Source organism: Sphaeramia orbicularis, chromosome 1 (genome assembly GCF_902148855.1).
Source record: "Sphaeramia orbicularis chromosome 1, fSphaOr1.1, whole genome shotgun sequence".
Taxonomy (NCBI): Eukaryota; Metazoa; Chordata; class Actinopteri; order Kurtiformes; family Apogonidae; genus Sphaeramia; species Sphaeramia orbicularis.
The window spans coordinates 24,622,818-24,639,796 of record NC_043957.1 but is presented as its reverse complement, the minus strand read 5'-3'; the positions used below and the strand labels follow the sequence as shown (position 1 = coordinate 24,639,796).

Below are 16,979 nucleotides of genomic sequence, written 5' to 3'. Positions count from 1 at the left end.
CAGCTAACAGCATTTGTTCTCAGACAAGTGGGTGGGGTTACATGTATGATTGACAGCTGTGATTGATTCTCTACTCCATGACATTACATTTCACAAAATAATGAAATGAAATGACATCAGGTGGTCTAGCTTTTTATTTAGTCTTTTTACTTGAACTGAGAGGGGAGATCTGTAGATGGAAGGTTTGTATGTTAAAAATCTGTAGCCCCCTCCCTCATTTTAGGTCTACAAAACAAAAATAGAGACAAAACATCACCTTTTACATCTGTGTACCACCTTCTACTTTGTTCATATTTCACTTTTTGTATTTTATTACTATTACTTTCATTGTTATATTTCTGCTATCACCTGTGCTGCTATAACCTTACATATTTACTCACTGTGGGACTGTCTTATCAAAAAAGCTACACTTCCTCAATGTTCCTCTGTTCCGCATGCATACGCTTTTCATTGATAGACAGAACAAAAACCCACGGTGAGGTATCATTTCATTATTATGGTCCATGACTGTGGAAGAGCCTGCCTGAAGACCTGAGGGCCACAGAGGGTGTTGATGTTTTTAAAAGCCAACTCAAAACCTACCTCTTTAGCTTGGCTTTTAATTACCTCCGCCAAGGAGGTTATGTTTTTGCCAGGGTTTGTTTGTTTGTCTGTCCGTTAGTGTGCAACATAACTCAAAAAGTTATGGACAGATTTTGATGAAATTTTCAGGGTTTGTTGGAAATGGGATAAGGAAGAAATGATTAAATTTTGGTGGTGATCGGGGGTGGGGGTGCCCACGGGGGGGGGGGGGGGGGGGGGGGGGCGCAGACCAGAAAATTTCATCAAAATCTGTCCATAACTTTTTGAGTTATGTTGCACACTAACGGACAGACAAACAAACAAACAGACAGGCAAACAAACCCTGGCAAAAACATAACCTCCTTGTGCATGGGGGGGACCACGGGGGGGGCCACTGATCAGCCTTGGCGGAGGTCTGCGCTCTCCGAGTGCTTCTAGTTATTTATCCCTTTATTCATTTTGTATGTACTATAATTATTGTGTGTTTATCAATTCATTTACTTTTATTAATCTGTTTTGTAGCTGGCATATTCTTCTATTTTGTTACTTATTCATTTTATTTTATCTTATTTTTAACTTACTTCTTTACTTATTTATTGGTTGATTACCTCCGCCAAGGAGGTTATGTTTTTGCCAGGGTTTGTTTGTCTGTCTGTTTGTTTGTCTGTCCGTTAGTGTTCAACATAACTCAAAAAGTTATGGACAGATTTTGATGAAATTTTCAGGGTTTGTTGGAAATGGGATAAGGAAGAAATGATTAACTTTTGGGGGTGATCCGGAAGAAATCCTGGATTCTGGATCACTTTGAAATTTTCGTTAGCATTGTGGTAAATGGGGCCAAAATTTTCGTTTCCCAATATCTCGCTTAATTATTGACCAAAACTCATGAAATTTAACTCAGGAATTGACAATGGGGTCCTCTATCACATTTCAAAGGCTGATCCGGATCTGATCCAGAAGGCGGATTTGATCTCAATTTATATAAAAAATGGGGGTGCCCTTACTTTCTGGCCTACTGTGCCTTTGATTTGGATAAAAATTTCAGGAAATGTTGATACTGGCACAAGGAACAAATGATTAAATTTTGGTGGTGATCGGGGGTGGGGGGGCCCACGGGGGGGCCCACTGATCAGCCTTGGTGGAGGTCTGCGCTCTCCAAGTGCTTCTAGTTTAAAATTGCTTTCTGTTTTGAGTTTTTATTCTGCCCCTGGTGCTAATGCTCTCTCAGCTCCCCTTTTTCTTATGAAGGTTCTTCTTATTTGAGTCATTACCACTACAAAGTCTTTTCTTATGTTATTGTTATTATTGTGTGAAGCACTTTGTGTTGCACTCTGTTTGCATGAAAATTGCTATATCAGTAAAGTTTGATAGATTGCATGGTTGATGTGCTTTTTCATATCTGTCCTCCTCCTTGTCATACTTCTTTTCAGTTCATGCTTTCTTTAACCCTTAATAACCTAGAACTGTATTTGTGCTGATTTCCAGATATTTATTTTCTCTACAGCTCACCTTTCTTAAGTCATCAGTATTGATCATTTTTGATCAATCAATCAAGAGTATTGATCACCTCTTCATTTTTCCATAAAAGTTAAGTATTTTCTTATAATTAACCCATGAAGACAATGTGCTACTTTTTAACCTTTCTTAAGTGATTTATCACCATTTATTATAATATCAAACTCTGTATTTTACTTTTTTTCAGTGAAAACCAGGTATTTTCCTGCATTTAATTCACTGATCATCTAGATGTGCATAAAAGAGCAGATTAACGTTGAGCGTTATTATATCAGAAACAGAGAAAGAGTAGAAAAAGTGACTTGTTCAGCAAATCTATCATTAACTGAATGTAAAAACCAGTGTGTCCATCCACTGTCATTGATCCAACTCCATGTGTTTTACTGGTGAATCAATGCTGTAGAAGATGACGGTGTTTCCACATTCATTATGGAGCCTCTGAACGTCCAAATGGGTCATATCTGATGACCATGAAAAGATGACAAACTGCATTTTACACCAATCCATCCATCCATCCATCCATCCATCCATCCATCCATCCATCCATGTATTTATAGGATTAATGGATCAACAGGTATTAAACAGTCTAGATCAGTCGCTGGTTTTGGTCGCCAGGTAGCCATGTGGATACTCATAAAACTCTGAGTAAATTCAAAGGTTATTATATCAAAACAGAGAAAACTGAAGCCAAAGGGACTTTTTAAGCTAAATTTATTATTATATGAACATAGAAACAAGTGTCTCCATCCACTGACTTGTTGGCAGCTTTTTGTGTCTTTGAGGGTTAACATCAGTCAACATTTGAACACAGTTTTGAGGTGATTTTGTGCTTTATACATTATCTGTGCAGTCTTCAAATAAACAATGTTGTGCAATTTTAATGCTTTCAGTGAATAAATATTGCATTGTATCTCTATAAAATGCATGTATGTGTAAAACCTGAATTAACCAATATTTGACATATCAGCATAACAATAATTCAACATGATGTACATGTTCTCAAACCAATTGTGGGCCATAATTGTTTTGATGTCACAGCTGTTGTTGTTCCACCTTACTTGTGCCTAGCTGAACAAAACCACAGATCTTCCCAGACCTTGGCAGTCTATTTAGCCTTTACTAGAAATGTTCTGCTCAACCTGTTTATCATGTTCATTCTTGCCATGTCATTCTGTTGATGCGTACTTGACATTGCTTGTATGTTCCAGGAAGATTATAGCATCTGTCTCAGGTTTCAACCTCTTTCAGGACAATGCGTGCAGAAATGGTGTTTTCATTGTTCACAGAAGGGGCTTTCATAAAAGGTGAAAGAGCACAGAAACAAAAGGCTCAGCTCCATCCATCCGTCCATCCGTTCATCCATCCGTTCATCCATCCGTTCATCCATCCATCCATCCATTCATCCGCCCACCCAATCATCCATCCATCCGTCCACCCACCCACCCAACCATTTTCTTTTTCTTTCACTCTTTTCTTGTGAATGAACATGTACAATTGTAATGACATCACATTTTACCTTTAGATACAACCACTTATTCCAGACGTGGAAGAAGTCTGCAAGGTGGCAATACAGCAAGTGTTCTAACTCTGTTATATACATAATCACTTTGGGTAAACACTAACCCTAACCCTAACAAAATATGTTACAAATTACATTTAAGGTCAGATATTGTCTAATCTGTACTGAAATTAATTGTATAAGGCTTAACACTGAGCATAACATACAGTATACTTTCATTTCAGGTGTGCATTCTACCTGAGTCTATACTGAGGAGTCATCTGCACTATACCATTGTGTACACAGATTTTTTTTTTTAATTTTTCCACTGGTATTATTTTTTTGTGTGGCTGTTTTGAATATCTCTTGCTGTTGATGATTTGTGATGAACTTTAACCTCAAAGATACAACTTGTGTTAGGTTAATTTTCTACAAAGTGAAGAGAATTGAAGATACTGGGACTCAACAGCTACATAACCATGAGAAAACTGCTTATCAGTGAAGTTTAGTGCAGAGAAAAGGTTTGGATTTACTTGAGAGCATAAAAATTGAACTGAGTTTCAATGGATAAAGGTCATGCAGTCTGTTGAGTCCAGACTGACCCTGTTCCAGAGTGATGAAGAGAGGTGGATGAAATGATTACCCATCATGCCTAGTGCCTACAGTCAAAGCTTGTGGGGGCAGTGTTGTGATCTGGGATTGGTTCAGTTGGTCAGGTCTAGAATCATTCATGTTTTCTGTCCATAAAATGAGGTCAGCTGAGACTGAATATAGTGAATGACCACGTGTTAACATCAGTGGCTTTTTTTCTTCACTGATGACACAGATATATTCCAAGATGATAACACCAGGATTCATCAGGATCAGACTGTTTAAGAGTGATTCAAGAAACATCAGGCATCGTTTACATGCATGGACTGGACACCACAGAATCCAGACCTGAGCCCCATTGAGAATCTTTGGGATGTGAGGAGAAAGACTTTACACAGTGTTCTGTCTTCATCTGGACCAGAAGTAAATGTGACTATGGATAAATCTGCTGCTGTGACATTACATATTTACTCACTGAGGGAGTCTCATCAAAAAAGCTACACTTCCTCAGTTGTTTCTGTGTTTTGCATATATATATATATATATATATATATGTATATGTATATATGTATATATATATATATGTATGTATATATATACACACACATATATATATATATATATATATATATATATATATATATATATATATATATATATATATATATATATATGTGTGTGTGTGTATTTATTTATTTATTTATTTATTTATTTATTTATTTATAGCTTTTTTTTTTTTCATTGATACACATCTACTTTTTTTTTTACATCTGTCCTCCTCCTTGTCATACCTCCTTGCAGTTTATGCTTTCTTTAACCCTTAATAACCTAGAACTGTATTTGTGGCAACTTCCAGATATTTGTTTTCTCTACAGCTCACCTTTCTTAAGTTATTTATCACCGTTTATCATTTTATCCTCTTAATGTTTCCATGAAAGTCAAATATTTTACTAAAATTAATCCATAAAGACGATGTGCTACTTTTTCATAATCAATTCCCAAATGAATTTTCTCTCTATTTAACCTTTCTTAAATGGTTTATCACCATTTATTGTAATATTAAAGTACTGATCATCTAGATGTTCATAAAAGCTCAGATTAAAGTTTAGTGTTATTATATCAGAAACACAGAAAAACTGAAGAAAAAGTGAGTTTTTCAGCAAATCTATCATTAACTGAATGTAAAAAAAAAACAGTGTCTCCATCCACTGTCATTGGTCCAACTCCATGGGTTTTACTGGTGAATCAATGTTGTAGAAGATGACAGTGTTTCCATGTTCACTACGGAGCCTCTGAATGTCCAAATGGGTCATATCTGATGACCATGAAAAGATGACAAACTACATTTTACACCAAGCACTTATATATATTGGTAAAATTAATGGATCAACAGGTATTAAACAGTTTAGATCAGTAGATGGTTTTGGTTGCCAGTGGCTGTTTGGGTCTTTATGGGTTAATTTGGACCAAAATAAATGTTGTGTCATTTCATAAGCTACAATGCCAGAGTGGGTGTCTGCCATAATCAAAGCTAAATGGGGTCAGATTAAATATTAGAGTATGCATACAAGATAATGTGGAGAATAACTGTAAAAATAGTACTATTGCATTACCCCTAAGGCTACTTATTAAAACTGTTGAATCCATTTCATATAACTGCCTTGCTGTCAAAGGATACAAAAATGAATGACATTCATTTCACGTAACTGGATGGAGGACGCATAACTGGAATGTACCACTCCTCTTGTCAAGCTGGTTTGTTTCATTTTCTCTTGTTCATCACAGCCAGACAATTCAGCTCTTTGTTTCTATTTATAAAAAAAAAAATTCAGACAGACGTGTTTTACAAGGTGTTCTGAGAAATGTTTTCATTACTTCCTTGCGCATAAATAATGGAAGAATCCACCAGCTTCAGGCTTCACATCAGAACTGATGGGAGTGTGGCTCAGTTGGTAGACTGATTTGTCCAATGACCAAAGGTCAGCGGTTTGAATCTTGGCTCCGACTGTCCACATGTCTAAGTGTCCTTGGGCAAGGCACTGAACCTGGCAGTGCAGTGCCACCTACTAGTATGGGTGGATGTGAGGCCTTGTAAAGCGCTTTGGGCACCATGAAGGAGTATAAAATGCAAGTGCAGTCCTTTTACCATTCACATCCGAACTGTGAGGGAGTATAAAACACACAGAAGCATAGTTAACCTCAGTTGTTGCCGTTCTCTTTTTTGAGTTAAAATAAATACTAGTACGATAGGAGGTTTGAGTTTATGTTGTATGTAATTCAGCTGTCAATTTCACAACAGCTTTTCAAATACTTCCAAAGCCAGTTATCTGCATGAACGCTGCAGACACAAATACTATCGACTCTATAGTGAATGTGGAAATACCGTAAAGTGCTTCATTGTTCAACATCACAATAAAATATAAAGTAATTTATCAAAGTGACCATTGCATTTTTTTACATCACCGAGCAGATGTATTCACTGTGTTCCAGTAGAGCTGAGCTGTGATAGCAGCTGTCGTCTCACTGGTTCATCACAACTACATCTGGTTCATGAATGGACAGAAAGTTCAGAGAGAAACATCATCTTGTTTCTCCAGGTTGATTAATTCTGGAGATACTGTTTCCTGTGCTAATGGAGGTTTTGAGATGTTACCCTTACCCTCAGTGTGTGAATTTACTCCACAGCCTTCAATTTACATGTCGCCATCTAGTGGAGACCTTTATCCAATGCACTGTACCGTGACTGTATTTGAACTTCATCTATTTAACTGTAGTTTCTGTAAATGACCAGTGTCATTATTACTTCTTTGAAACTCCTCTCCATTTTGACAGCTTAATACTTTGATGGTTCGATAAAGGGTGGAGTCTAGTCATGTGACATTGAGTGACAGGTAGCGTACAGTCACAAATCAGCTGTCAGTTATAGGAGGAAGCACTGCACCACTGTGAAGTCTCCTTTCTGTTGGCTTTAGTCAGTGTTTTAGAAAGAGACAGTAAAAACACACAGTTCTCAATGAATGCAGGCTGTACTACAACAATACAATACGATATGTTACACTATAATATGACATACTTGATCCTCCCTGTAACCTTTATGTCGTCCTCAGACATTTTTGTACTTTTTTTTTTGTACAATTTTTTTTTTTTATTTGGTGATCATTTTGGCATGAACTTACTTTTAGTTATATTTTTGAAATCCAGTGTCTTTTACTTTTACATGTCTTTTATACTCTGTAGATGTATTTTGCAGCCTCTGGACGCTTTCATGGCAAAAATGTACACGCACAAAAAACTGCTGTAAAATAATCATACATCTGAATTCCTATTGGTTTTGTTTTCATACATTTCTTAAACAACTGTTGTGTGCACATTTTTACTACAAAGGTGTCCAGGTCAGTGACTGTCTGTTGACCTCCCTCACAGTGCAACGTAGAGCTACTGTTTATCTGCCACTACCAAAGATGTCACCATATTTAACCATCAATTTGTGCAAAAGCTCTCATTGCATACAGGGGTTTAGGAAGTTCCATGATTATCTTACTTGTAAAATTTACTCAATATCACACATCTGAGTCTTGGAGAATTTGTACTCTGATGCAGATAAATTCTGCTACAAACCCACATCTATCTATTAATATATTTAACGGCAGTTCTCTGAGTTTCGCGTCTCTATGATATCCAGGTACTCTATAGTCGGTAGTATCCTGTAATGGAGACGGTCTCCAGGAAATCTGATACTTCAATCGAGTTAAGCCAGTTCCACCTTGTAGAAATGTGGCGTATGTCTTTGTTAGAATTTGTTTTGTATAATGATAAGCAGCAAAAACACACTTGCAACATACTCATAGTATTATAATGCAGATACAGAATAAAAAACAAATAATTAAATGACAGGGTTTCTCCAGAAATAACACAGACAGAGCAGATTGAATGCTTGACAAAGCTTTAATAAGAAACAGCAAAAAAAGATTTGTTAACACATTATATACTATGCCTTTAAATGGAGCAATGCAAACAGTACGGAATGTACCCAACCTGAAAAACCTTTTTACACTGGAAAAAAATCTAAATCTTACCAACTGCAACTTTTAACTTTTTCTCATTTCTAGTCAAAATATCTCATCACACTTAAAATACAACATAATTACCTAAAGAGTAACATTTCAGTAAGATATAAGAACTTATTTTAAGACAATAGATCTTGAAAATCTTATTTCAAGAAATGTTACCAAGATAATTTTCACTTGTTCCCTTGGCAGTTTTTTTTTTTTTTTTTCTTAATTCAAGTAAAAATATCTTGTGCTAATTTTTGTTTTACTTGTTTTTAGAGGGGCATTTTTCCAGTGTAACAGCATCAAAACAGGGTTTTAATATGGATGAAGAAATCAAGAGATGTACAAGGGAGAGTCAAAAAGTTCTCAGACAAATGTAGTAAAAAGTTTATTTATCAAAATATCTGTTTAGGTTCTCATTTGCCCAAGTCATTGGTCTTCTTGGTAGTTCTACTCAGTTCAACTGGACTGGTTTAGCTCTTTTGAAAACATTTCGACTCTTGGATGAGAGACAAAACGTTTTCATAAGAGCTAAACCAGTCCAGTTGAACCGAGAACTACCATGAATATATTTATCAAAATAACAAAATTATTTTTCGACATAAGCTTCATTAGAGTCTAAACACATTTGCTACATATGTTTCCATCAGTAGATTCCTTCTTTGTAGAACTGCCAGAGCTGTCTTTGACCAAGTCTTTGTCTTTAATATTTGTCTGAGAACTTTTTGACTCATATAGACAGGAGAATCTACAAAAAGGGACAAAAACGGAATCTGTTTTTGTATATTATGTCCATTATCCACCTGTATAATATGTGCATAATCTGTTTATTATGATCTGTAGAATATACTTATAAGAACCCAATAATTTTATCCTGAATATTTATGTACATGCTGTACATGCTGAACTTCCCGCTGATTGCACTTCTGGTTAGATGCCAAGCTGCATTTTGATACCATGTATTTGTTTATGTGTAATGACAATAAAGTTGAATCTAAATCTAAAATCTAAAAAAACGACAACAAGCAATGCATTGTTTTATGTAGCATAGAGCATTATTTTGTGTCAAAGTGGTTCGTTTGGCTGCTGTGGTCTGCACAGGTTCTATTAAAAGTCAAGGCCTCTGCGCTTGCCCCATTTTTTGCGTTTTCCACCTCTTTTACGCTTACCCCATGTCTTATTCTTGCCTTTTCTACCTTTTCCTCGTCTCTTGCCCTTCCTCCCTTTTCTACCTTTCCCTCGTCCCTTGCCCTTCCTCCCTTTTCTACCTTTTCCCTTGCGTCCTCGTTTTGCTTTAGACTGTCTTACACCATTTTTCCCTTTTCTTTGCTTGCGTCCTTCTCTTACTTTGCTGCCTCTAGTGATCACTGCACCTCCTGCTGCGTATTTCCCACTGCCTGTCTGTGATAGTTGGCCTGTGTTTGCTACATCATTCCCATTCATCTCTGGATTTGACGGGGCTACATTTGCAACACAAGAGGGTGTAACGTTTCCATCCAAATTACAGCTAGTGCATTGAAAAGGAGCATCATCAGGTTTATAACAGCGGAATACATTGTCGAGGCCAAGTTGAGAAATTTGTAGGTTTTTAAAGGATTCTGCTGCTTGGGGAATGTCAGCAGCAGAATTATCAAGGGCTTTAGAAAACACAAATGCATAACTACTCCAATTCTGAATAACATCATTAATCTTAGCAGTGATTCCATCTTGATTTGTGCTAGAACACTGAGGACCACATGGAGATTGTTCGGAATAGATGACGAGGACATTACCCCAGCTACTCTGTTTGAGGTGTTGTATATTGTCAAAAACAGATGATAGGGTCCCTGCTGCGACCACCCTCGTGCCCTGATACACCTGACCCTGTGACACGCTTTCTCTCACTTTGTCGACCGGATCATCCTGAAAGATGGGCTGGAGATCATTTGGGTCTTGGTTCTCTGGGATGTTTACAGCCAAACTGAAGGTGTCGTCTGGTGCATACCTGCCAAAAAATAAATGCATTAGATTTGATTTTTATGTGATATAAAGAAAATACAATATTATAATAAAAATCAATAGCACCCAATTATAGACGGACGGACGGACGGATAGCTAGCTAGCTAGCTAGCTAGCTAGATAGATAGATAGATAGATAGATAGATAGATAGATAAGCTTTATTTAAGACTCATTGTCCACATTAAAAAGCAAACGGATAAACACAAACACAATAAAATAAAAAACACACACAAAAAAATGTATTGATCCCACAACAGGGAAATAAATAAATAAATAAATAAATAGTTAACAAAACATAATCTACCAGAAGCCCTAAAATAATATAAATGTAATAATATATTATTGTAAAAATGTTCAGAAAGAAGTTGAAAGTTCATTAAAATAATATAATACACATCATACACATAAGTATTTTCAGCTTTCAACAAAAGCTTAAAGTCATATTATCTCATAAAAAATGTTGTGCACTGAATTATCTTTTAGTAAGGTTTCTCAGTGAAAATGCTCTTGACTTAACCCCCCCCCAAAAAAAAAAAAAAAAAAAAAAAAACATCAAATTGACATCTACTCTTCCACCCACCAGTGAAAACTTATGATTTCTAAATATATTTTCAGGATATTTAATTATATTTTAGTATACTTTTTTTTTTTTTAAACCAGTTGTTTTCCTTTTCTTTTTTGCTGTTACACTTTGAGATTCTTTTGAATGAAAAATGCTTTAGAAATTCAATTTATTATTATCATTATTATTGTTATTATTGTTGTTATTATTTATTATTATTATTATTATTATTAGTAGTAGTAGTAGTAGTAGTAGTAGTAGTAGTAGTAGTAGTTGTAGTAGTAGTAGTACTAGTAGTAGTAGTAGTAGCAGTAGTATTTTTAGTGTTATTAATCTTGTTAATTTCTAAAGTTTATCTGCTGCCCTAAAAGTCAATGTTTAACATTCAGACACACCTTTACATAGTTTTGACTATTTCACAACTGGCTGTAACATTTCTATGTTGTCATAAATCTAGGTCCACCCTTCAAATTTACATTTTCCCTTTGTGTCACATGAACATGAGAAAACTCTGGACAATTAAACTCAAATATTAATGTAGGGGAACTTTTTGGTTCAGTTTAATTTTGTGTTTGTTTGCCTCATGTTCCTGAAGAAAAACAAGTGGTACCACACAGAACTGACTTTAAATTGTAGTCATTTCAACAGTTTATAGACAATTTTTTTTTTAAAGTCATAGATAAACAACAGTTCTGGTTTAAATGGAGAAGTGCTAAAATTGCAGTAGCTGCTAGAGGCAAAAATGTAGTGTCACCACCAAGGTGCAGAACCACGGTGGCCAAAGAGGGCCTAACACTTTGCAACGGCCCAATGCGTCTCAGTTAGAGGAAACTGCTGCAAGTACAGAAACGATACAAACACAAGTCTAAATGAGGTACAAAGAGAGGAACGTGGTGCAAATGAAAAAAATGCACCACAAGACACCAAAACACATGCATAATCATTAAGTGCTGTGGAAATAAGGAAACGATGCAAACCAAGAAAACATCTGCAAACGAAAAACGCTGCATAACCAGTCACTACAACTGAAGTGCTCCAAACCTGCATCCAGCCAGTGTTTATAGACAACAGACTAGTGTCAAATAGAATCAAATAAAAGTCACATGACCGCACTATGCCGTAACTTAAATTTGTTCCCACTGTTGTTTGAAACACTGTCAGTCAGCTGTTCTCCGTCTCTCTCTCCATCCTATTTGATTATATCTGACATTAGTCTGTTGTCTATAATCATTGGATGGTTGCAGGTTTGGAGCACATCTGTTGTAGTAACTGGTTATGCAGCGTTTTTCGTTTGCAGATGTTTTCTTGGTTTGCATAGTCTCTTTATTTGCAGAGCATTTGATGATTACGCATTTGTTTTTGAGTCTTGTCGTGCATTTTTTTCATTTGCACCACATTCCTCTTTTTGTACCTCGTTCAGACTTGTGTTTGAGTTTGTGAGTTTGCATCGTTTCTGTAGTTGCAGCTGTTTTCTCTAAATGAGACGCATTGAGCTGTTGCAATGTATTTGGCCCTTGTCGGCCACCATACAGAACATCTGTCTCTGGTGACTCACTCATTCTTGATGGCCTGAGCGACACTTGTGAGCCAGGTCTGGTCTACAGCAGCCCAAGTGTTTCCACTGGACAAGAAGAAGACCAGCAGCGTAGTCTTCCACCACAGGCCAGTCATCTGTAAAGGAATGTGGATAATTGCCATGTACAGAAACAGGAAAATATAAAACATAAATCAGGTCTCTGCCGTACATCTGTATTTGCACTTTAATCATTTCAGCAAAATGACTGATAATATTTTTATTATTTAAATTTTTTTTACAAATCTGATTTTACTATAGTGACAAGTTATTAACTCACCTTCACATTGGTATTCTAAAGAGTCTACTGATTTCTAGAAGACAAGCACAAAAAAACATTCATCTTAAAGCTGCGTCTTAGAAATCCTGATAAGCAGCCAGCAAAAAAAACTTATTATACAGTCATTATCATTATTATTTTATCATTTTCCTTCATTTTACCAAGAAAAAAATCCCATTGAGATAAAGCGCCTGTATTACAAATGAGTCTTGGCCAAAATAGATAGCAGCAAATACAGAACACAATTACAAGATTACACCATTAAAACATAAATAACTGGCACATCTGACAATAAGTAGTTAGTAAAAATAACATTTAAGAGCACATTAAGAAAAACAAGTGCAAGTTATGGAATATACACAACTAAATCAATAATGAATGCAGGGAAACACAATTGCTTAAAATAGGTATAATACATATAAAACAATAACATGCCGGTCAGGTGATGGATCAATATTTATTTTGATATTATTATTAAAATCAAAATAATGACTGTCCTTTATCTATCTAACTTTGGTTGGTTTACCTGCTGTCTAAAGCATCATCAGGTTCTCCAGTTCTTCTTCTCTGTGTCCTTCTGTGTTTGGACTGATGTTGCTGTTGTGAACATACAAACCACATAATTTTTATAGAAGCCCAGAAAACCACAAGCCAAACCCCTTCACAGCTTTAGGTGGATATGTCTGTCAAATGTAAGGAACAGGGGGTGTATACCATCTCAAATAATTTAATAAAGTTTCTTCTTCCCACTCCTTTTTAAGCAATACTTGAATTGAATTTATTTTATTATTACTAGTGTACATGGCAATTACTATATTGTCTTGATCACCTCTATTTATTAATGTATATGCTCTGCTATTAGTTCTTTTTACACATAAAAGCTTTGTGTTTTCTTCTGCTCGAAACAAATAAATGAATGAATGAATGAATTAAAAAACGATAAATTCACTGCCATTTTTTGTTCTTTTGCTTTCCTTTTCTTTTAATATTTAAGTTAATGTTTAATACTAAACTGAATTAACAACGACGTCATTTTACTGCAGTATTAAAGAGTAAATTTGAAGTACTTATGGTCAGGTGACTGTTTCCATTTTCTAAAGCATCAAACTCCACCACATTTCTGAGTCAATATTGTACTTTTAATTATTTTCCAGTCAACCGTTTTTATCAGCTACATATCTCTAAATGCAATGACGTTCAATGTTTGCCACAAACTGTCGGATGAAGTGTTCCTTTTATGGGTTGATCTCCTTCTGACATAAAAAACATAAGGCAGCGTCTACTGCCACAGTACTGTAGCATAAAATTTGGTTTGTCTACTGTCATAGAGCCAATCAAATGTTAGAATTTGTACTAGAACTTATCACGGATACTGTTACATGAACTCATTAGCCTCTTGTTGCCACAGTGCTGTGGTGATATATGGCATATACCTCAGTGCATTCTTTTGTACATTTTGCAACCACAGTACTGTGGCAACTGATGGAAGAAACAACAAATTAGTGATAGTATATAGTGTAGAATAGGAATTATTGTTCTAAATACTCTATACGTTGTTGCTTATGCTGTGTATGCTGATGACATAATTATTTATCCTATTCAATACCTCAGGTTACTGAGGTATTTTATAGGAATATTGAATAATCAGTGTTTCATAGTGGATTAAAGAATATTTTTTGTTTTAAAATAGTTTCAATGTGCTTCTCAGAACATAAACCATGTAAGTGCTTTATTATAATTACTGATCAGAAACAAGCAAATGAGTTCAAATATTCAGGTTTTCTTTTCTTCACTTTCTTATTCTTTTTTTAACAAAAAAAAAAAAAAAAAAAAAAAAAAAATATATATATATATATATATATATATATATATATATATATATAATTTGATTAGGGAAGTGTCCAAAACTGTCAAGACCAGTCTTGTCTCAAAAAAAAGGGTTTTCTGCCAATAATATCTTGTTAACCAACAAAAGAAGTGCCATTATATATGCATTCCATAATTTTATCAAATTGTTCTTATTATGTATCCAGGAAACCCAAACAACAATGAAACCTTTAGACTCTCAGTATAGCCAAGCCTTAAAAACATTGGACCAAAACCCAGTAAAGAGGCACTGTTATATAATAAAAGAAAAGTTCCATCTTATTATGGTTTTATTTAAACCTCTAATTTATATAATAGATTTGTGTGTATGGCCTTGTACCATAACTATTCAGTCAAATGATCTTAAAATAGAACAGTAAAGGAGTTACCACAAGGAAAAACAAACAGGTAAAATGCAAAACGTGTGTGTGTGTGTGTATATATATATATATAAAATTTTATTTTATTTATATATATTGATATATATTGATAATTTCTAGCCTGCTACTTTTATTATTCTTGCACGGAGCAACTGTACCACACAATCACTTCCCACCAATAAAGTATTCTAATGTTCAATTGCTATTTGTATAAGTTATTTTTGTTTTCTTCACTTGCATACTGTTTCTTGTTTCTTCATCTGTATCAATGTGTTTGAATATTGTCAAATTTTGAGTCTTCATTGATTTTAATTGTTCTATCATATTAAGTTTTACCCTGCTCCTGAAGGGGAGGTAAGGGGTATGTGATACCGTTAGTACAAACACAGAATCCAAATGCAGAACTCCGACAACAAAAGTTAGTTCCAAAAGGTTTATTGTTCACACACAGGTGAAAAAATATAATGAGTGACAGAATCTTGAGGATAATGGTTGGGGATTTCCTCCTCTGATTCGTCCTCCGGATCGAGGGCAGCAGCCCGTCTCCCCGAGCGGTGTTAGGAGTCTTTTCCCCGACTGGGGAAAAGCAAAGGGAGGTCAGGGACGGAAACAGGTCATACACAGGCAGGCTAACAATCGAGCAAGAGGACATAAGGACTAGGCAAACTCACGTACCGGTAGTCAGGGCGAGAAGGTCAAAACCAGATCAGATGAGGCAGACAAAACCGACAGGGATCAGGCAGAAGACGAGAAACCGAGGAATCCAAAACAGGTCAAAAAACAGGCAAACAAACGAGGTCAAGTACGCTGGTCTGAACTACTGGAGTTACAAACTGGCGACTGACAGGGGGAAGAGACAGGGTTTAAAAACACAAAAGGGAGGGAAGACAACTAGACACAGGTGGAGCAAATCAGGGCGGAGACAGGTAATCAGGTCAGAGGTGAGGATGATCAGGGAACAGGAAGTAAAGACGACAGACACGACACATGAGGGAAAACTTAACAAAATAAAACAGGAAGAGACAAACAAAACATAAAAGACAGACAAAACCAGACTATTGTCTGGCAGCAGGTATGACAGGGTATTGTTTTTGGTTCAGTTTGTTTGTTTGTTTATTAACACTCTACCAGCAAAACTGTTGGTTGAATCCATACTAAATTGACTTTATAGATTGCCAGTGACCCTGAATGGATCTCATTAAATTTTGGGAGCAGTAGGTCAAAGTTCAAATTTTTTATGAATTTTTAAAATCTTCCCATTTACTTAAAATGGGCGAAATTTGTCCAAGGGACAGGGTTTGTTGTGCCTGGCACCACTTGTTGTGTATGTGTTGCTTCTTAAAATCATACCTAGGGACAAGGTTGTGAAATTACCTACTATGGCTACAACTCCTAAATGTCGCATAACGAGGCCTACATATATATATATGTATTGTCCAGGTCAGATAAAATTTCCAGAAATAAATATGGAGAATGACATTTCAGTGACAGTATTTTTTTTTAACTAAACCTCCAGAGAGAATAATGTGTCCAAGGAATTACACGGAATATTAAAGATGTAACAGTTATTAAACCAAGCTAGCCAAGGATGAACCATTGGGCACCTGATGTCACCACACCTAAAGATGTGTGTTAACACTTACTGACAGCTTAATCATCAAGACACAGATAAAATCAGGACTTCTGCTTCAAGGATGACTCATGTTCACATCTACTTATCTTACTTCTGTATTTTCATGGGAAACATTACTTTATTAAAAGAGCACATGCAGGCTGTAAAACATCTTCCAGGTCTCAAACTGTTGCAAAATGTACCATGGAGCCAGGTCTCACTACACTTTGAACAATAAGCTGGACCAGACTGGCTTTAACTTATGATTTTTGTGTTAGTGATGTTCATAAAAATTAACCCATTTGTTAGAGTGTTGGCAGACTGTGGAACAATGGCCCTGTTCGCACTTTATTTGTGATCACACATGGCCATCTCTAAACGTGTCCATCCATGACCACGCGTTTCCTTTTGTCTTGAATGACCACTTGGGAACAAATCTCATTTTTCTCCTTTTTTATTTATTTTTTAATATTATAGCCGTATGTTGTGT

At 35.8% G+C, this 16,979-nt stretch overlaps 1 protein-coding gene across 1 annotated transcript; it reads right to left on the bottom strand.

The window, feature by feature from the left end:
- Window positions 1-8,686: 8,686 nt before the first annotated feature.
- On the bottom strand, window positions 8,687-13,244 carry LOC115426385 (uncharacterized). Its single transcript, XM_030144475.1, has 4 exons — window positions 13,158-13,244; window positions 12,632-12,665; window positions 12,334-12,449; window positions 8,687-10,201 (listed from the first exon to the last, which is right to left on the bottom strand). Exons 3-4 carry the CDS (start codon window positions 12,447-12,449, stop codon window positions 9,325-9,327), a joined length of 993 nt encoding a protein of 330 aa, XP_030000335.1. The 5' UTR covers window positions 12,632-12,665; window positions 13,158-13,244; the 3' UTR covers window positions 8,687-9,324.
- Between the last annotated feature and the right edge of the window lie 3,735 nt (window positions 13,245-16,979).